At 37.5% G+C, this 22,458-nt stretch overlaps 1 protein-coding gene across 1 annotated transcript in view; it reads right to left on the reverse strand.

Moving 5' to 3' along the window:
* Positions 1-22,458, reverse strand: part of ATAD2B (ATPase family, AAA domain containing 2B) — a gene marked incomplete at its 5' end in the record, with an annotated part of 63,095 nt that overhangs the window by 7,107 nt on the left and 33,530 nt on the right. Inside the window, 3 exons of the mRNA XM_009579862.1 lie at positions 10,606-10,743; positions 15,580-15,702; positions 20,585-20,744. Coding sequence (XP_009578157.1) covers positions 10,606-10,743; positions 15,580-15,702; positions 20,585-20,744 — 421 coding nt within the window. The remainder of the gene's footprint in view (positions 1-10,605; positions 10,744-15,579; positions 15,703-20,584; positions 20,745-22,458) is intronic.

A 22,458-nucleotide genomic window follows, 5' to 3' on the forward strand; every position in this document is an offset into this window, starting at 1 on the left:
TATGCAAGATATTTTCATTAATAACAGAAGCAGCAAATCTGAAACTAAACAGGGAGATATAAACAAAAAAAATCCCCTATTAGGCAATGGGTTTAGCCTCAGGTCAACTCCAAAGATCGGTAAATAAAACACAGAAGTGGAGTAAAAGTCTTTTAAAGGAAATTTAATATATCCTAAAGTGTATAAATTAGTAAGAAAGTTGAAATCTTTAAAGATACACTGATTTTGGCTTTATAGGCTGACTTTGCTGTAAGAGTCAGATATAACGTCAAATATATTTGACATTTATTATATCAATGAATTGTACTTTAAATATGCCCAAAATTAGTGTATCTGTTTTGTCCACCCTGTGAGCGCCACCTGGGATGAGAACCCCTAATTTGCCTAAACACACAGATACATTCCTAAAATTCCTAAGTGTGGGAGAAATCACATTACAGTAAAATGGAATTAATCCTTGTATTACACATTTCATTAAATTTCAAGTCTTCCTACATGACAGTCAGCACGTCTAGCTCACTCTCTCTCTCATGTAGTATTATTCGAACATACGTTCTGCATGTTGGTTTTTATTGTTGTTTTTAACTAGGACAAAGCAACCACAAGAAGTGCCGGAGATGATGTCCTCCTAGGAATTCTAAGGTTTACACTGCATCAAAATCAGTAAATGCAGGAATTTTTCAGCTACCTCATCAAAGTATGCACACAATACAGAGCTTTGGTTGAAACACTGCTGTTATCATAAAACTGGTGTTATGCCACAATATTAAAAAAAAAATTGATACCTCCAACCAACTCCTGAGATTTAGGAAAGAACAGCATTTCATTGCCAGATACTGCAGAACATGCCCTCCTAACAATTAATAGTATTTGTACTGACAAAAGCAATAATCTAGCTACTTTGGGTTTTCACCCACATTTAGTCAATAGAACTCAGTTAATGCTAAAGTTTTTCCCTCCCAGACTCTTACCAGTTCTTATTTCAAGGCACTACCATCATCACCTGAGCCACCCAAACCTGTAAGCAACAGGTGACCAACACTTCTAAAATCCTGATTCTTTTTGTCCCTATACTTCTATGAATCAACTTTTTCACCCTGTCATTCAAACAAAAGCCTTCCTGCTTTCAACCCCTTCCATCCCCACCACTGAAGACTTGTCTCCTCAGGCTTTCATAAATCCACCTAAATCTCTCATTTGAATTTAACACAAAACTGCCCACATCATTTTCATGACCTCAGTGAGATTCTTAGCCCCCTACCTAATATATCTCTGAGCCCATTCACCAGCTTTTATGTGCTTGATCATATTGAAAGTAGACTTCTAGTCCTCAAACTGCCCCTTCAAAACTACACCTTTTTGTTCTGACCTAGGCTGTACTGCTCTGTGCAAGGGAATGTCTTTTGGGGTATGAAAAGAAAATTTGATTTCAGATCCTTAGCATCCTACAACATCGTTACACAGATTTTTCTTTTATACAGGCATCCAAGCCTCTAGGAAGAGTGAAAAGCTGAGCAAGGAATACAACATTTAAAAACAAAAACCACCACCAGTCTGTCTTTCTGTCCTGTCCACTTCCCCTAAGCTAAGGGAGTGGTACAAGTAGGAGGAGTGTTTAACGGAGCAAGGAACCATGTGACCAAAGACAGAAGTCAGCACCAGATTTCATCATTTAGATTGATTCTCTTTGTATTTACTGGAAAGAAAAAGGCACTACTGCAAGAATAACATGGACCTGAGAAGCTGTCATATGAGGCAGGAAAGAGTAAAATTTATTTCTGAATCCTGCAAGACAGTTGAATATGATTCAAAAAGGAAGCAGCTACCACAGGGTAAAACTGATGCAAAACTAAAGGGCTAATGGACAGGAACTAATGGGTTAATGGATTGCTGCTAAAAAATAAACTTAACCTGTAGTCCCCTCTCCTCTACCTTAATGTTGCTGTTTTATAAGACTGTAAACTAACAGGAGCAGAGTCCCACAATTTTTATTTTATAGTCAGTATGATTCATGACACATTAAAGTTTTCAGTAAGTAACAGCATGGGATACCTATTTACAGCAGAAAAACTTTGAGTTAGCTTTGTTAAAAAAATTAACAGAGTATATACAATTGCAAGTTAACGCCTTAATACCTTTTCAATTACTTCTTTTAAAACTACTCACTTGAAATCTACCCATTGATACCCAGTCTTTTGGCAGTATTTGTGCCAGAGGCAGTAGAAATACTATTGTCACAGGAATCCTGCTTTATAGAACTGAGTTTCTATAACTCAAACTATTATAATACCAATTATTCACACATGAATACATTCACTTGCCTCCTGAATTGCTGAACTCTTCTCTCTATAATCTTCACAAAACCTCTACAGGTTTGCCAAGGGGATCCTCACTTCAGTTCTGGCTTCTTTCTGGTTTGCTTTTTTGTAAATCGTTATTCAGAATTTTTAATGGCAATAAATACCTGTTTGACCATGAGTCACACATAACATTTCACTTGGGTTCACATGAAGCTGGTATCAAAAACAACCCTTCCCCACTCTTTTTTTCCCCCCCTAAGCTGCAGAGTCTATGCAGATGGCGTTTTTTAAAAGTGCAATGTAATACAATGTAATTAATCACTGAATACAAATTACTCTACATTTTGTTAAGCAGTAAGTGAGGTTTCCCAATTCTTCCATGCCTATGTTGAGACACTTTAAGAGTTGGCTGAAAGATCCTTAAACTTAAGGCAGACAGCATTTCCCCCAGAGGTGGCCTCTCATGTAAAAAGTAAATTCAAAAGTAAATTCTCTACTTACTTCAGAAGGACTAGTCCTCTAGGCACTAGTTAAGTAAAATGAAACCTGTAGTGGAGTTTCAGAAATTCTCACCCACTGACGGGCTCTGCCTTAAGACTCCCAGGTCAGATACATCAAGTAACGACAATATCTTCTGGTGAAATAAGCACCCTTATCTAAGGGTGCACAGCAACCCTGTCCAGAGCAGAGTACAGTTCTTGGATACTAAAGAACAGCGAAGGTCAAAAAAACCAAAACAACAAAAACAAAACAAAAAAAATCTCAAATCCTTCCCATTTCTGAACTATTTCTGCAAGATCTAGAGGTAATTGCCACCTTTCTGTTTAGTATGGTCTCAGGAAAACAGATCTCAAAAACATAGGTGAATGGTACAGAAGCTTCAAAGTTGAGGTATATGCGGATGCTGTCCCTCAAATCCAGCAGTACAGTGACAGAACTGCAGACTGTATAGAAATAAAGTTAACAGTTGGAAAAGGAAGCAGATATAATTAGAAGATTCAAAGATTGTCAATCATTAACAAGCAAGTCTGCTTGCCTTAATGTGGAGGAACTCTAATGAGAAGATGTAGCAGTCAAAGCAGATATGTTTCTCTTGAAATTTCTGTAGTTTGACTACTACAGTATATTGAGTGCAGTACAGTATTAGTGAAGGCTAACAAGTTCACTTATGCTGCAGAAAAGAAGACCCTTATATGCCTCTGCACTGCTTAAAAGTCCATCAGAGAATGTGAATCCTCTGTCATTAAATGATAAAAATCCATCAAACAGTAGATTCTCTATTTTTACCTTTACTTCATGAAGAATTACTGGGGATAAAAATCCAAAGGAGATTCTCATGGCAAGCAAGATCACCATGGATCTAGATTTTGTGTCTGCAGTATCATCAAGAACCACCTGAAGCAAGGCACGTGTTTCAAGTTTTTCTTCCATGATCAAAACCCTAAACTTCTTTCTGATGTCTTGTGTGTAAAGTAACTCAAAGCCTTGAGAAAGCACTTATTACCAGAAATTTGTGCTCTTATGCAGCATCCAGGATATCTATACATCCCACAGTAATTTAGCTGCTTCCAGTAGCTCCACATTCCTTACCAAGGGGCACTGAATAGTCCAATTGAAAGTCTCTGGAGATTTTAGTCACAAAGTCCCAAACTGCAGTCAGAGATAAGCAGCAAGAAAGAACAGAGCACAGTTCCACAATGGCTTGAAAAGCAAAATGAGGTGCCAGCTTCCACTAACAGACAAAGCCATTTCTCCCTCCAAAGCCAGTTATAGCATTTCCACTACCTCATTTGTGCCGGCACTACTATTCCTGCAGTAAAACAGATAAGGGAACTAAATCCGTCTGAAACGTTATGGGTTTTTTTCTGGGTTAGTTTTCAACATCTTCAGTTCCCCAACTGAGCTTTCCAACTCATGAGTGACGGTGCTGGCACAGGGGAGATGGTGGGAATATGCAACCAGTGAAAAGGCAAGACAGCACCTTTAGTAACCTGCAATTTGACCAGCTTGAGGTGACTGCGAAACTAATCCCTATAAAGAAATGTCATTTTCTTCATCTAGATATAGGGCACAGACCTGACAAATACATTAAAAAAACTGTATACAACAACTTAATAGATTTGTGATCTTCATCAGCATATATAACCGTTTATGTTAACAAATACTTGAAGAACCTTGGGACTTCTTCTCAACAAGGCGGAGTCAAGTTCCATAGAAGATGAAGCATGTTTCAAATAAAAAAAAAAATCTTGGCTGCGGCATCCCCAGCATTTTCTCCCCCTAGCCAACTGCTTTCCCCTACCATCCCCTGTAATACTCTCAACTCAAGCTCTTCCCAGTATTTCTCACAAAACTCTCCCAGTATCTTCTGTTCCTCCCCACCCCAGCTGAACAGGACACAATATACACTACGTCTGAGGTCTGCATGCCACGCCTGGCCAATATAATGTTTTAATTGATCAACTAACAAGGCCAGGCAGAACAGGTAACTACCATGTTCAATCTATAGCCTTTTCCTTCAGTAGGTGCACAGACTTATCCAGCTACCAATTTTCACAAAATCTGCAGGAATCTAGTCTTTCAGCCCCCAACTCTTGTCAAGTCTGTCTGAACCTGGCTAAATGATTCAGAAGCTATTAGGGGAGCAGAGATGGACAGACAGCACGGTATTATTTTCTTGGGAAACCAAACTAAAAATACAATTTACATGAAACCAGAGTAATTATATTAGTAAAATATATGACGAGACAGTCACATAGGAAAATTAAAGAGAAAAATGAAGTCCAAAGAGAAGAGAATCACATTAATATCACCTGTGGACACCAGTTTTAGACTTTCCACCTCTATAGATCTGCTCATTTTCCTCTGCTGAGTAGCTTTGTACAACAGCAACTATTACAGCTATATACATTTTTGGTACATTCAGTTGGCTCTTAAGGACTACTGAATGACACCTTCCCTGCTGCAAGAGAGCCATGAACAAATGGAAGGTTCCTCCAACTTCACAAGCAGAGAAGAGGCTCCCACTCTAATTAAAATCACATTCAACAGAGTTTACAGCATTCATTTATATCACATATCTGAAAGGCTCATGGCTGCTGGTTGGTTTCCATGTCAAAGAGGCAAAATTAGGAAAAAAAAAACCCTGAAGTTAAGAAATAGGTAATAAACACAAGAAAGCCAACAACTTCTGCAGACAAAAACTTTACACCAAGTCTTTAAACAATTTAAAGCAAACATTGCCACAGTTTTCAAAGGGGAGGAAGGAGTAAGATATATCTAAAAGGTCTGAAAACTGTCTTTTATTAAATCACTTGTGCATACCACTTAGGGGGAAAAAAAATATTTTAGAAGAACTCATTAAAAAAACTTTTTCTAAAAATTCTCTCTTTTTACCATGTGTACAAGAAAGGTGGTGATAATGCTTTCAGGAAAACCTTAAGAGAGGCTGAGCAATATTGCATTACTGAGTTAGAAAGGAGATGAAAAACAAGAGAATATAAAAAAAAGTCACTTAGCTAATTGTAGGACCCTCTTTGCCCTCTGTCAGAGAAAAAAGACATTCGATTAATTCAAGAGGCAGGTATTTAAATACCTGATGAAAGAAAATTTCTTTGCCACTAGGTATCACTGAGTCCAAAAGTTTGATGGGATCCCAAAAAAGAACAGGCAGTCAGGATTTATTAGAACTCCCACAAATTCACTAAATGGCATTTTAAATTAGAAGAATTACAAAACCTATGGGTTTTAAAAGAACTGTTAGCCAACTCAGAGTCAGCTAAGTTGGTATTTCCTTCAAAATCAGGCATGAAAAAAAAAATTATTTCTCAAACGTTTGCAACTTCCTTTTAAAGCATCTGGTTGAAGCCAGCATCAGATACAGGAGATCAAACAACTCTCATTCAGAATGCCAACTCCTACACTACCCAGAACAAAATGGTAAAGAAACAGAGAGAGACAGTTGTCTCAGCTCTGAGTAAAGATGTCCTCAAATCCAGAAAATAATTTTTAATGGTGTTTTTCAAGTTACAGTACTTGCCTCTATCTCAAGTGAGAATTAATCCAAGTCAAATCCCTTTTCTGGAGAGCAGGAGGAGAAAAGAAAACAGTAGCAAGTGTAGGATTTGTGACAAAACAGCAGCAGCTACCAGGATTTTGATGTTAGCATCTGGATGACTGTTAATGTGCCAGTATCCAAATTCTGAACCCAAATTCAAGACTAGTCCACCAAAATGCAGAAAATAGTTAAAATAATAAAAACCATATGGCATCTGGCATGCTATGTCCTTTGATAAGGTATTACTGTAGTCATATAAATCCCTGAAGTACTGCAATCACTGACACCACTGTATCAGAGAGGTCAAAGAGATGAGACTAAACAGATGAAAATCAAACAAAGACTGAGAATAAAACGGTTTCTGAGAAAGGTTATAAACAAAATACCTTTTCCTTCTAAAAATCTTTTTTAAAAATACTCCTGCCAAAACAAAACCTCCTTTCCATTACAAAGCAGAAACACATAGTTTCCTATCATAGCAAAGATTACCAATCAGAGGGGAAAAAAACCCCCACAAACAAAAACAACAACCACAAAAAAAAAACCAGCACAAAATATTATTCACTTAGGAACTACATTTTCCGCAGCAGTTTTTTATATCCTTGATTGATCCCTCTACAGTTCTTTCTATAGAGACCACTAATCACTTCAATTATTGGGAAAAGTTAGCAGTGTGTTTACTTCATATTTCATAACATGACTCTTCTATAAAACTTACATTTTTAATACTTCACATAACACAAAATATTTTAATTTTCTTATTTGCTCCAAATGCCATTTCACAGCTATCATATTTATCATACAGCATAAAAGACATCTTCTCTATGAAGAAAACATAAAATCTGCAGTCTATCACTACAATATATTATTGTTAAATGCTGCAAAAAAAGCTAAGAATGTAAAACCCAATCTTCCCCATACAGTTTATTTATATGTAACACTAAAGGAAGCAACTGCAAGACAGTAAAATAATATGCAACATACTCCATCTACTGGCAAAATAGAGCAGTAAGACAAAGTTTTACTATGCAGCATCCCAATAATTAAAGAGATGCTAATGTTTTATGCACTAACATGTATCTAAACCACTTAGCAATGATTAATTTACCAGACACAGCAAACTACACATTGCTAGTAGTTTCCGTTTCCACGCATGTACATACAAAGGAGAAATGAGACCCTTCTCATCAGTGCTCAGTGACAGCAGGTAATGGGCACCGACTGAAATACAAGACATGCAACTCAAAATTAAGAAAAAGAAATTACTGTGAGAGTGGCCAAGCACTAGAAGAGGTTTCCCAGGAGCCTCCATTCTTGGAGATATTCAAAACACAACTGGACACAGCCTTGAGCAACCAGCTCTGAGCAGGGGAGTTAGACTAGATGATCTCCAGAGGTTCCTTCCAACCACAGCAATTTTGAGATCATACAACTACTTACATCACGCTTTTGACCTATGTCCCATTCCAAGTTCCCACCAGAACACTTGCGCTTTTCTCAAAATATACAGTCAATACGGAAATATTTTAAATTATCTCTGGCAGAACCCTCCCAAATGGATTTTCAGCAACTTGTAGTAATGCAATACTTTTAAAGCTCGTCCATACTGTGATACACCATCCACCACAGGTGTACCTTCAACAAGAGAAATGGAAGTTGCAGTTTAAATCTAACTCAGGAATGCATATCACTATGCCTTCAAATAGAACAACTATTTTGAGCCACATTTCTGATAGCCCATCAAGTCTAATCAAAATAAAAAAAAAAAAATTCAATTAGAAAAATTAAATAAATCACAAAATAATAGATAACTAAAAAACTAAATAAAGTTTCATACAAAATACATTCCCTCAGAAAACAAACCAAGACACGATAAACTAACTCCCTTTCTCTATTGTACTAGCGCTGAACAGTAAACAGGGCTTTAAACTGGGGAAGGCTGCTGCTCTGTCTGTAGTCTGCTCTGGTTTTAGAGAAGATGCTTGACAATAATTTCCTTTAGGGTTCTCAAGTGTTTCACCTGAATTGACCTTTTTGCAACTATCTTCTAAAATACTGTTAACAAAGCTCCTAAAATATTAAGTTAATCAGGAAAATAAAGTTATGATTGGTGATTTTTTCCTTAGACTTATCTAAGGAAAAAAATTAATTCAAGTTCAAATAGCAGAAAAAATGGAAAATTTTCAGAATTATTACTCGGAAAGTACAGTTTTTATCCTGTGTAATGAAAATACATGAATCATTGTCCCTGTTATTCTGCTTGTGTAATACATTTTAATCTTTAAAAAAAAAAAAAATCTTAGGTCTTGACCACAAAAAAATTTCCACTCTACCTCTAAAATCATCTCTGTTCAGAAATCCCATCTCTAAACTTGTTTCTTCCATTTATACAATCACAGTCCACCATATAATTTGCTGCTATAAGAGCTCCCTACAATCTGCTCAGTTCTGCTCTCACTTTACTCCAGGCTCCTTCCTCCAAACACCCTTCCTAAGACTGTATCTCTTCCTAGCTTCTAGTCTCTGCTGAACTTACTGCATCAATCTTTAAGTGTGCCCATGTACTACTTGAATTCCTTCTGCAGATTTCCGATTGCTCATCAATTCCTGGTTCTCTCTCTTGATTACTAGATGCATCGCATCCCTCCTGGACTAGCTACCTTTCCCAGACTCAGTGTTAAAAGGCAGATTTTCATTTCATCATAGTCCCAAACACCATTAAGCCACAAATTTTCTTGCCTTCCAAACTAAATCACCAAAATACTAGCAGGAACGGTGCCTTAACACTAACTTTTTTTTTGTTTACACACAGAAACGCTGGCAGTTTCCTTCAGTTGATGGTTCTAGTTTTCAAACGACTGCCACTGCATCCACAACATTAGATGGAGATGAGAGCAGAGGTACCAGAGCTTCTTTTTACACAAGTCACCAGTAATGGCTATCTCTCTTCCCAAGAGACATCCAGCTTGGAGGTCTATAAACCCTACTGTCTGCTGCATGGCATGCAGAGCCTGGAAAGTGCGTTGTAGGTCAGCCAGAGTAAGAATCTCCACCTTGGATTTCATCAGAAACTTAAAAAAAAATTGAGAATCCTTTCCCTCCTCTCTTTGTTTTTGCATAAGCTGCCAAATGAATGAAGAACAGCTTGGATCCACATCATCAATTTATTATATAACAATTTATTCAAGCCATAACTCTGTACGATTGACTTTAATTCCCTTAACGGAAGAAATTACAGCTTCAGGAAGTAAAACCATACACCTCTAATTAATTAAACTATTTGACATCAACACTATCATTCATATATAAACAATGTTCATCTCTGGGCAGTTATCACCATGCCTAGAAAACTCTTTCTCATCAAGGAAAAGCACCATGAAGGAGAGAACAAAGACCAGTGAAAATCTGTCAGCTCCAATCTATCAGTTTGCCTATTAAGCAATAATTGATAATGCTATTAATAATATATTAATAATGGATTCCACATCTTCAGCAGACAACTATCAGTATATCCCTCATATACTCACTTTCTCGTATAGTCTATTTTGTTTGTAACAAAAATATCTGTTGTGTATTTACCTGTTCTAATCAACTTACCTCTTGAAAATAATTAGCAGTGCCTCTGATTACCTCACCACAGTTAAACAGTCACTCCTCACAAATCTAGAGATTTTGATCAATTAATTGGACTAATCCAGTAGGCTGCAGCGAGATTATCTTAACATCCTCCAATAATGGGTACTGACTACTGAAAACCAGGTGCCATAAAGGAAAATACAGTTAAATCTGTAATCTCTTTTCTAACTTTTAGCATGATACTGTATGTACTGAAGATAGGAAGTGAATAACTACAGTGCATGTGAGAGAGTATGAAGCAACACGTAGGTATGTACCTGTGAATACACACACAGAGTAAACAAATCTTAACACTTACCAAACAGATAAAAGTGATCATCTCAATGGATCAGAGTTGTCTTATACTGAAAACAGTCTTTTACAAAGAAAAATGTAATACTCGTATTACATCAGAAAAAAAGTTATGCTTTATCACGAAAACAGAAATCCTGCTTCTTTACAACTTCTTGGGCAGAGATTTCATGTAGTCAGAAAAAGAGTATTTCCTGAAGTTCTAAATGTTTCATGCCTAAAATTCTGGAAATAATCAATAAACAGTAGGACAGACACATTTGAAATGTTTGCCATTGGAAGCGCCTCTAATTTTGCACAGTTATCACCCAAGGTACTCACATGCACATTTATTCGCAGAGTTGGGCCACACCGCCATTGTGGGTTTTTGTTTGTTCCGAAAAGCCTCTTCAACTCTAGCTTCTGTTTTCCGTACAGTGGAACCATGAGGATTTATTTGTTCTGCTGTTACTGATAAGCCTGCATACAGAAGATAACCATACCTATTTAAATAAACCAAGCTGCACAGAACTATTGAATTTAAAAAGAAACTTGAAATATCATGCTGCAATAAGAACACATCAATTAATATTTAGCTGGACATGCAAAACAAAGATTAGAATCAAGAATATTTGTTTTCTACTGATAAAAGAACTTACTGGCTGCATGATCTTAAAACTGCCAGCTCTGACAGCTTAGAAAAATATGACTGTCTCTCACAGTTGGGTCCCCAAAGATTGCACTCTTCTATCCGTATTTGCTCTATAAAGCAAATTCTTATGGACAGTTTCAATCTTTCCTAATTTTAAACAATGACCTAAAATAAGTGGCAATTCATAATGGCACTGTATGCTATATCAAAAAGAGAATCTTAATAAAAACCTTCTATTGTCAACATGACCTACGTTATGTAAAATGGATCCATTTCAGAGTCAATATGAGCTCTTAGATTAAGAAAATGCGATTCCGCTTTTAACAAAAAGTCCGGTTTGCTTTCTGTAATATAAGTTCATCTCACAGCTTCTACTATTTCATAGGGGTTTTAATTAAATTCTAAAAATGCAAATTTTCATACTGGTTAAGCACATTTTAAAGACATAAACGAATCTCTGAAGTTTCATATTTGTGAACTAGAATTTCCTATCCATCCACTAAAACAGTCTTCAAAAATGTCATACGACGTCTCCAGTAGTAACCAGAACCAAGTGATCAAGAGCTTACAAGAAGTTCTAAAACTGATGGACGCAGAAATTAAAAGATTCACAAAGGAACTCTCACCTAACAGTTAATAGTTACAGCGTAAATTTCTAGGTACCATTACAAATATTTTAAACTGCGTATCAAACATATTTCATTACTCCAAACGTCCACCACTTCTACCTTGTAACCTGCTGGTTTCAACAAGAAGCTGCGAATTCCAATCATCTAGCATATATTGTTCTTAATTTATCAACTTAGAAGTTATCCTTAAATTTACCATCTTTCAACAACAGCACCTCATTTCAGTAATACAAGAACAAGAAATTCTAGTTTAACTTCTAGATACTAATTTTATTACACAGTTTATCATTCTGTTACACTGCAGTACTTCTTTTGATATTGGTCAAAATTTAGTCTCAGTACTAAATAAAAACAGCATATCTGTCAAAAAAACAGAAAAGTTGTAGAAAAAGAAAGAGATGTAGAAAACACCTTCCATTTTAAAACTAGGTAAGACTGCTAAATAACTTGCCAAGAGAATTGTGAAGAAAATGGATATGGAGGTTTTTAGCCTTAACCCTCATCTTCAGTATCCTGGAAATAAATCACAAGCTAATACATGGCACAATTCAGAAAAATCAATGGCTTTTCAACTGGGTGAAGATTAAAAAGCCTACAGTATGTGTCACTTGCCTTCCAGACTCCTCTGTGATTCTACACAGAAACATTTGATAACATTTCCAGAGAAATCTACTAGAAGCCTCATGCAGATCAGCTTGCTCGATTCCATCCAAATGTCATGTTGAATGTTGAAGTCTTTCCAAATGTAGCCAAGAAAATGTTGGCCAAGATCTAACCGAGTACAGGGCATGTTCTTCTTGTCAGAAGACAAATTTCCTTTCTGATGGCCACAGTCACCCACTCTGACTCGATCTGTGCCTGCAACACTACCTTGACCTCTTCTTAGCAGGTGTTAATACAAGTTTTATATTCAGTCCAAGAACCACTAGCAGATTTTCATGACCTGGACATTTTTTCCCATAGTCCCACTGTTTGCATTATTGCCCTTCTTTCACGAGAGTGCTGTTGGCAAGCTAAGAATTTTAACTCTGGTAGGGTTTGAAGGTAGGATCCTTTATCAAGCTGAGTCCTGACATGTACGCAGAGAAATGTGGACACTGAATGGTGGTTTTTTTCGCCCATCAGAGTGTATACATGCCAGCCTGGCACTTTTAAAGGAAGATGAAAAGAGCAGCTTAGGGTACTCTGAACTGAAGAAAAGCTTGCTGTGCATCATACAGTGAGGCACCCTCACTGTGACTTCAGTCTCGACATTCATTTAAGGCCTTGCTTGGACATCTCTTGTTGATACTAAAAAGAAGTACTTAAGGGTCCAATTCCCCACCACTTTATCTCATACATTGGTCAGGCAACAAGTCTGGCTGCCCAATTCAGCATGATTTCATCGGGTAGCTCCACTCAGGCAAACAGCCTGGTATGAGCAACCACCTTTGCATTTAAGTGACCAGTTGCACAAAGCTTTTGGACAGCAAAAGGCATCGTTTACACTGCTTACACAGTTTTCCTCAAGTATTTCCTCATTGAAACATTCCATTATTTCAAAATATACTCTTATTATGAAGCAGAGGGGAAGAAGGAGGATCTGGGGAGCACTTCTATACCTGACCGTCTGGTAATCAATCCAAAGAAGAAACCAGAAATCCCTTAATAACTTTGTGGACATCCAATCAAAAGAAGAAAATGCAAGTATATGCCTTTGTCGTCCCTCGTGCAAAAGGTTCCAAAAGAGGGTACATGTCAAAGTCTAGACCAACAGATGCGCTGTGATTTTGCTGATTTGCTGTCTTGCTAGCATATTCCGTAGAGCAAAATGGGAGTAATGGCAAGGTTGATCAGCATTCACATCCCTTCCATCCATTACAATGACCAGTGCCAAGACTATGTGCCTGAAGTGCCATCTTCTTGATGTTCTACACCACAATCTTTGACACAACTCCTGCTCCAGGGGTAGGACAATCTCTTATGCTTGCCTTACAGCATGAGGTTTCCTCAGACCTCAAGAGCTTGATATATTTTTCTTTGTTCATAATTAATTAATCTAACAAAGCTGCTTCCATGCATTCCACATCTCCTGTCCTTGCTAATCCACTAAGTGATCCGAGCCTTCCACACTCTGCAGCTGGACCAATTGCAGAGCTTATTTGTTCTTGAAACCACCACAATGTGGTCCAAATGCATGAGCATCTTTGAAATGTGACTTGCAGGTACCTGTGACACTGTAACAGTTTCCATGCCAATGCCTAGAATGCACTTTGAAATCTGTCCATTGTTGTATGTAAATCTGTCCATTGTTGTATGTGAGCTGTTGTCACACACAAACTGGTACTGCTAGTCACCTACTATATCTGAAGGTGTACTAACCACCATCTGACACCAATAGTATCTTCTTTTCCTGATTTAACAAGTTCATTGCATGACACCATCAGCCTTAATTATGACTTCTGAAAACCCACCTCTTCCAACAGGGTCTGCAGGTTTTACCCCTAGTTTTACCCCTATATTACTTGGTCACTGCCACAAAAAGAAGAGCAGCATTCCAGTTAACTCTTGGGAAATCTGCAAGAAGGGACTTACAAGCTATATAGTCACTCTCTGCAACAAAGAGCTCTTACAAACAGTTACTTTAACCTCGGAAGCAATAACCTTTAACAATCATGGGGGACTCATAATGGATAATTAACTGAGCATAGCTCTCAGCATGACACTAAGGCCAGAATTGTGAATATTCTTATACTTCTTATAGAAAAGTACAGAGGAGAAATGAAGGCATTATACTATTTTACAACCACAGAGAATTACAATTGGTTCTCTTATCCACAACTCAAGACACACATTGGAAGCTTGTACAGAATTAGACAAAAAAAATGCATGACTGAATGGGAAGATCATAGAATCATTGAGGTTGGAAAAGACCTTTAAGATCATCGAGTCCAACTGTTAAATAAAAGGAACTGTATCGTTTTAACCTAAAGAAGAGAAAGCCTACAGATACTTGCATAGTTCAAAGAAATTTATTAATAAAGGGTCTTCAATCTACTGACACAAGTATTTCAAGAACCAGCAGCTATAACTTAAGACCAGCCAAATTCAACCTAGAAATCAAACAATGCAGTTTTTTACCAAAGCAGGAGGCAAAGCAGGAAACAACTAGCCAAGGTAAAGCTGGAATTATTAAAATCAGTAATCCCTAAATCAGCATGAAATTTTGTTCTAATGTTATAGTGCGGTGATTTTCAACCTTTTTCAATTTTCAGACCTTTAAAAATTTTCTATGGAGGTACAAAATCTTTCATGTAAACAGAGCCCTACTGGCAGCATGTTTGGGCTTTTGATTACCTTTTGTGGTCACTTTAGAAGCTGTGCACAGACTTGGAGGTCTATGGACTACAAGTTGAAAATAACTGCACTAATTTAAACAAAAACTAGATTCAGCAATTGGAGGTCTATGGACTACAAGTTGAAAACAACTGCACTAATTTAAGCAAAACTAAGTCAGTGATGTCCTCCAATGTAGAGGGCTATATTTCCTGACTCTGGACTATGAGAATGTCAACCTCATGCTCCCCTCCCCAACAACAAAATAGTTGTTTCTTAATCCAAAAAATCAAAGGATTATCACCAAACATACATTTGCACACATACTAGGGTGAACTGAAAATCCAGTTTTAAATGCCATTCTCCCTAATCATAATTGTTATTACACTGCATTACATGGCATTTTTAGAGTCAGCTCTGGTTTCACCACATCTTCACTTAGCACAGCAATCCCAACATTTCTCTCTTCACCATGTTCTACAATACTTTTTGTACCAGTAGGCAATGCATCCTTCTTTTGTAAAGAAGGATGGTGTCTTATCGGGCCAACTCACATAGTTGGAAAAAGTAGACAAGTTTCAAGCTCAGTCATCCTTTAACATGCACTGCCTGAGTCTGACATGCATTCTATATTTCAACTTAAAATTTTTATATGGACTTTTGTAAACTCTGTTTTCTATCGCATATGTGTTGTGTTATGATAAATGAAGTTAAATATACCTCTTTTTCTTCTCGCTTCCTTGATTTCTTCACACATCTTATTAAATTCTGGATCCAGTTCAGCAGCAATGATAGCATGAGCAGTGTCCTTCAAAGTACAAGCTCTATGCCTAATTATTTTATCTAGAAAACAGGACAGCACACTTATTAATTTTACCACATTATGTAAATTCTTTACCATTTCTATGTTGTTCTGTATTGTATATTACAACACCGATATAGACAGAAGTAACTGGGAAATACTACAAAATGTATGAAAATGTAGATGGATTGATATCATAGCCTGCTCAAAAATCACAACCCAGCTATTTAAGAGATATAGGAGTTTTCAGAAGTACAAATTGTTACTTTAATCAACAGTGGCATTTATAAACAAATACAAACAGTGAATGATGAACACACCTAAATCAACTTGCAATCCTTAGAAACTTGCTAGAATCAGCAAGTGTAGCCAGTTCCCACAGGCAGGTCTACACAGTATAATGGAGTACAGTGCAGAGTCCCAAAAGTAACAAGAGACTTGTCCGGGAATTAATTTACCCACTGGGGTCTAGGAACATTCATACAATTATACTGCCTGCAAAACCATACTGTACGTCTCCTGAATCTGTAAGGTAGACCTGGCTTGCTTATATTCCTCCCGTTTTTTTTTGTTTAACTATAAATTATTGCTTAATTTTTATTTAACAACTGCTAGAAAATTCAAAATTGTGCTAAAAGATTACTTTATTGCTTTTATATTGAATAGCTATTTCTCATTTTAATCCATTCAGAAAAACTGGCAAGAAACAAACCTCAAGTTTGCTACATTTTCATCTCTATTTGGAGAACAGGACAAAAAATATTGCGCACACTGGAAGCCTACGTGACTCATGAAAAAACATTTTTTTCAGAGAAGACTAGTTCCCATACCTTTGAAACACACAAAAGAAATTATTCCAATGCTGTTGAAATTTTGAAAGTAATGTAACTTACTAAGTAAGGCCATATGTGGAGAAAATTGACATCTAGAATGTTGCTTTTCAATGAAACCTACAACACTCATTGTTTGCTTCTAGTACAAACATATTTAATTTGTCAATTCATCCATACTGAATTCCTTTTTCCAGCTGATGGAGGTACTTCAACAGCGAACATCAACATTAATGTCTACAACATATTATACAATTAGCAGATTTAATCTGTTTTAATAATCACAAAGACAACAATTAAGAGTATCAGTGAACATATATTGAACAAGGTTTATAATTCTAGAAACAGCAAATTTCACAGCTGGAAAAACTGCTGAGTGAAAAAGAATATCCAGTATCCAGCTCAAATGAGCCCTACATATGTTTTCTGGGGAAATCTACCGCCACTTAAATCAACTGGAAACTAGAAATTTTTACCCACCTATATTTGTGAAGCATTATGTTTTATGATCACAAAAAACACACTGCATTCTTTGCAGATGTAATTTTGTGGTATTAGACTTTAAAAAGCTGGTCAGATAATAAAGTTTAAGATGCCCTCGCAAAAGAAAGAGGGGAGTGGGGGGGAAGGAAAAAAAAAGAAAAATCAAGAGTATTTGATTGAACTTTCCTCATATCCTGTGACGGGCAAGACTTTCCCACAGACAGTGCTTCAAAGAGGCAAATACTATTATGTCTAACACACAACGGTTATGTTTCCATGCCTGTAAGAACATTTCCTGGTCAAACAATGGAGGGAAAGAAAAAAAAAACCTATCTTAATATATAACCTATCTGAAATTTTCTAGCAAAGTACCAGGAAAAAAAACCCCAAAGCAGCCAGTTTTGAATATCTGTACTGCATATAAAACCAGCTAGTCTGGTACTCCAACTACTTTTCCAACTGAACAACGGGACAAAAGCAGGTACAGTATGATTCTTCTTCAAATTCAAGCACGAAGCAGAGGCAAGCATATATGCCCAGCTTTAAAGAATGTGAGCATTTATAGGTTAATATTCAGTTAATGCATCTGAATGCATGTAATGCTTACTCAGAATACACATGATGTGCTGTTTCAGCAGTGTATTCACACAAAGGCTCAAGAATTCTTGCATGCCAGAAGAGCAATACATCATCAATTGTTGACAACGCAGAGGACAGAACTATCTTTCATCACCTACTCAATGATGAGAAACTTCAGTCCAAAACTTAACCTAGAAATAGCCAGATCCATTTATCCCAGCTCAGTCCTGACAGCAAGGAAAACTAAAATGTCCCTATTTTGGTTCCCTACATATATTTCTTAAGATTCTTTCTCTTTGGACAAGCTCAATGAAAACTTGTGCCACTAAATGTTCCCAAAGCTGTCCACACTGAACCTGCAACTCATGTTGTTTATGATCCTGCGCAGATCTGACCTTAGAAGACTGTAGTCCCATAACGCCTGCTCTAAAACTTAAAAAACCTCTTCAGGCTACATTTTTTAGAATTAAACAACGAAGCCCACAGATCCAAATGGCCTAAAAATGAGAACAAAGGGCGTATGTTAATGCCAATTTTTCCCAAAGCCCAGTCACAAACATACATCAGTCACATGCAGGAGGTATGTCTCACAGTCCTCATCTTCTAAACAGGCGCTCTTCAGAGACACCCAGAATCCCAAGTGTCCATCAAGGGCTTTGATTAGTTCACATCAATTACACATTAGAAGTCCTCAAAAGCATGTTATCAAGACAGAAAACCTTTTGCTGTATTTTATCAATGTATTTTTTTTAGTTGTGAAACAAAATGCATTATAAATTGAAGAAATAAAGTTTATTTTCTACAGATATGAACCAGCACTGTGTTCAAAAGGCAAATGTGAAAAACAAGCATAACTACTTGACCAGACTATACTGTATCTAGTCCACACATGAGACATTTGCAAATGCCTCAGAAAAACAAAACTTTGAGAAGCAAGAAAAATACAGAAAATCAGGCTTTAACCTGGTAAAATGATTTCACAAGATTTAATAAGAAACTTTCTAATGCATTGGACTACATTGGCAGATGGACCCAGATTTCCAAGTATCACTTATATTAAATACAACTACATTAAAAGGGTGCTTTTGTTGTTGTTGTTTTATTGGTGACTCCGGAAGCTGCTAACAGAAAGGCTTTCTTTTGGCGATGTACACTGTAAGGCGACCCTAGCGAAGAGTACACAAGATGTTCTTTCCCTGGTTTTGAGTGTGAACAGCTTTCACATGCATTTCAATCTACAAATTCCATTTTAATTGAAAGCATCCCATCACACTTTGTCAAGACAATACCTTCTAATCTCTCCTAATCAGCTGCAACTGACTTCTTTGCCTGAGGGTAAGGATAAGGAATTGGCTGGATGGTAGTACTCAAAGAGTTGCGATCAACAACGGCTGGATGTCCAAGTGGAGACCAGTGACGAGTGGTGTTCCTCAGGGGTCCCTATTGGGACTGACACTGTTTAACATCTTTGTCGGTGGCATGGACAGTGGGATTGAGTGCACCCTCAGCAAGTTTACTGAAGTTTACTGACGACACCGAGCTGTGTGGTGTGATCAACACACTGGAGGGAAGGGATGCCATCCAGAGGGACCTGGACAGGCTTGAGAGGTGGGCCCATGTAAACATCATGAAGTTCAACAAGGCCAAGTGCAAGGTCCTGCACATGGGTCGGGGCAATCCCAAGCACAAATACAGGCTGGGCAGAGAATGGATTGAGAGCAGCCCTGAGGAGAAGGACCTGGGGGTGTTGGTTGATGAGAAGCTCAGCGTGACCCGGCAATGTGCACTTGCAGCCCAGAAGGCCAACCGTAGCCTGGGCTGCATCAAAAGAATCATGACCGGCAGGTCGATGGAGGTGATTCTGCCCCTCTGCTCTCATGAGACCCCACCTGGAGTACTGCGTTCAGCTCTGGGGCCCTCTACATAAGAAGGACATGGACCTGTTGGAGCAAGTCCAGAGGAGGGCCATGGAGATTATCAAAGGGCTGGAGCACCTCTCCTGTGAAGACAGGCTGAGAGAGTTGGGGTTGTTCAGCCTGGAGAAGAGAAGGCCCCGGGGAGACCTTATTGCCTTCCAATACCTGAAGGGGGCCTACAAGAAAGCTGGAGAGGGAGTTTTTACAAGGGCATGTAGTGACAGGACAAGAGGTAAATGCTTTAAACTGAAAGAGGGTAGATTTAGATTAGATATAAGGAAGAAATTCTTCACTATGAGGGTGGTGAGGCACTGGAACAGGTTGTCCAGAGAAGTTGTGGGTGCCCCATCCCTGGAAATGTTCAAGGCCAGGTTGGACGGGACTTTGAGCTGGTCTAGTGGAAGGTGTCCCTGACCGTGGCAGGGGGGCTGGAACTAGATGATCTTTAAGGTCCCTTCCAACCCAAACCATTCTATGATTCATCCTATTTTATTTCTATCCCCAAATACATAGTTCTTAATTTCTGTGTGTGAATTTCATGTTCTAAGCTGATGTGGAAATAAAGCAGGCCACTGCCAGATTGTGTGCAGGATTCCCTACAGAGCTCTCCAAATTACGTTTAGGTTTTGTTGCATATACAAAGTCTATTCACTGAAAAGGAGATACCAAATTTGAAAAGGAACCCTATTTTATTTCTATCCCCAAATACATAGTTCTTAATTTCTGTGTGTGAATTTCATGTTCTAAGCTGATGTGGAAATAAAGCAGGCCACTGCCAGATTGTGTGCAGGATTCCCTACAGAGCTCTCCAAATTACGTTTAGGTTTTGTTGCATATACAAAGTCTATTCACTGAAAAGGAGATACCAAATTTGAAAAGGAACTACAAAACCTCATTTATTAGAAAACAGCTCTGAATGCTGTAGCTCTCCTGCTCTTACAATGTCCCCCAGTGCACCACATGCCTCAGAATACTAAAAGCACTGACCCTTAGGACTTGCTTATCCTAATTATCACACAGCATGCAGTTTATTTAAATGCCTGAATAGTAACCAAATATGTGATTAAATACCAGGCTTATGGGTTTAGGTAGACCAAAACGAAGCAGGTCCTTACCTCCAGGATCTTTGTCTGGATTGTATTCCAATGCATTGCTGCAGATCAGGTCAATATCTGTTAGGAAATCCTTGGCTGTTAAGTAGTTGTGTTTATCAATTTTGGTTATTACTGTTGATAGGTCCATTGGCTCTTTGATAACTTCAAGGTAATCTGAAACCTATAAACAAATAGCACACAGAAATGACACAGGACCATATGCATTCCATTTGAACATTGCCAATTTCACATCTTTATGCTCTTATTCATTCCACATGCTTAGCTCTAATACATTAACTAAACATTTTGATTTCTAAACAAATTTATGTTGAAAAAGGAAGTTTTATCAGACTAAATAAAACACAGGACTTCCAAAGCTGCTCCTTCTTCAGTAGCTCACCAATTTATCTTTCAAAATGAATTTAATGGTATTTTTGAGGCAAAACATTTTAACGTAAACGTATTTTTAATTTTATTCAGACTGATTTTTTTTTTTTAATAGTGTTATAACACTGTCTTGGTTTAGAAAGGCAAAAATCCTAGGAAAAACTAGGGAAGCTATATTTTGTTCACCTTGGAGGTAAAGTTCTCATTAAACTGAGCAGCCAAATTATCAGCTTTTAAATATCTTCTGTTGAATAGTTCCTTCAATCACTTGTTCAAAAAAAAAAGTCAATTGAAGACATTCGGCTGACTGTACAGAAGGGCAGTCTAAAGAGAAAGCCTTGTATCAGAGTTCACAGCTTATATGAGCTTAGCTCGTAACTGGAGATTGAGCAACCACTAGGGTACACTAAAAAGTATTTAATGTAGTTAATGGTACCATAAGGGGCTCAAGCTTGATAGTCAAATGCATCAGCACAGCTGCTGTAACAAAGTTCACCAAAAAAAAAAAAAAAATCTATGAATTTGTTATTTACTTCAAGGAAAAAAAAGCTACACTTGAATGTTTCAATGTGATTAAGATTACAATCAATGAAAAACACTGGCAGCCTCAGAAACAGTATTACATTTTTTCTTTTGAAATCACCTACGTATGACGGTAGCTGCCAAAATACTGAAGAGTTAAATACATATTCAAATCAAGCCGTTAACGGCTCTGTAAGAATTTTTTTTAATAAAGTATCTGTAGACATTCATACAAAAATATATTACAACATAAACTAACATTAATGCATTACTTCAGTGGACAGCAGCCTATCACCTAATTCCTAAAACATACACATTGAAATTTATGACAAAAAATTAAAGTGGCAAAAATTCTCTTTTTGTCTCCCTCTATGGAACCATGATGATAACTGGTTCAGTGATTGGAAAGCCAAGGCACAGGCTTCCTTTTCTTGTTAGCACATCATCAGAAAGAATCTTCACTGGAAACTTTAAACATTGCTGCTGAGTTAGTCAGGAAAATCCTTGACTTATCACATAGCAACATTGTCTGCAACACAAGTAGGAGTGGAATGAACTTAACACATTTTCGCAGAAAGTCAAGCAGACAGGCTCTTGTAGAAAAGGAAAGGATAGTCCTGTGTTTAAATACACCAGGTGGGACGAAAAAGGATTACATTTAATTTCTAGTGCTGTGATATATTAGCAGGGTTTTTGGCAAGTCTTTAAATAACAAATTCGCATTTCGATTCTCCATCTACAAAACAAGGAAGATAACTTGTTCTTTCGTTATGTGCCCTTATTCACATAAGTTTAGATCACAAGTTCTTTGTAGAAAGAAACTGCCTTTACTACGAGCATGAAGAGTTTCCTACAATAATGGACCTCCCAAGCAGTTTCATTTAAAAAAAAAAAAAACCAAAACCACAAAGTTACTGCTCAGACCATGCTCACACTGTAAGTTGCCACGGTAAAGGGCTCTTGTCAGCCTTTCAAAAACAGTCAGC

This window comes from Fulmarus glacialis, unplaced genomic scaffold (assembly GCF_000690835.1).
Source record: "Fulmarus glacialis isolate BGI_N327 unplaced genomic scaffold, ASM69083v1 scaffold26320, whole genome shotgun sequence".
NCBI lineage: Eukaryota > Metazoa > Chordata > Aves > Procellariiformes > Procellariidae > Fulmarus > Fulmarus glacialis.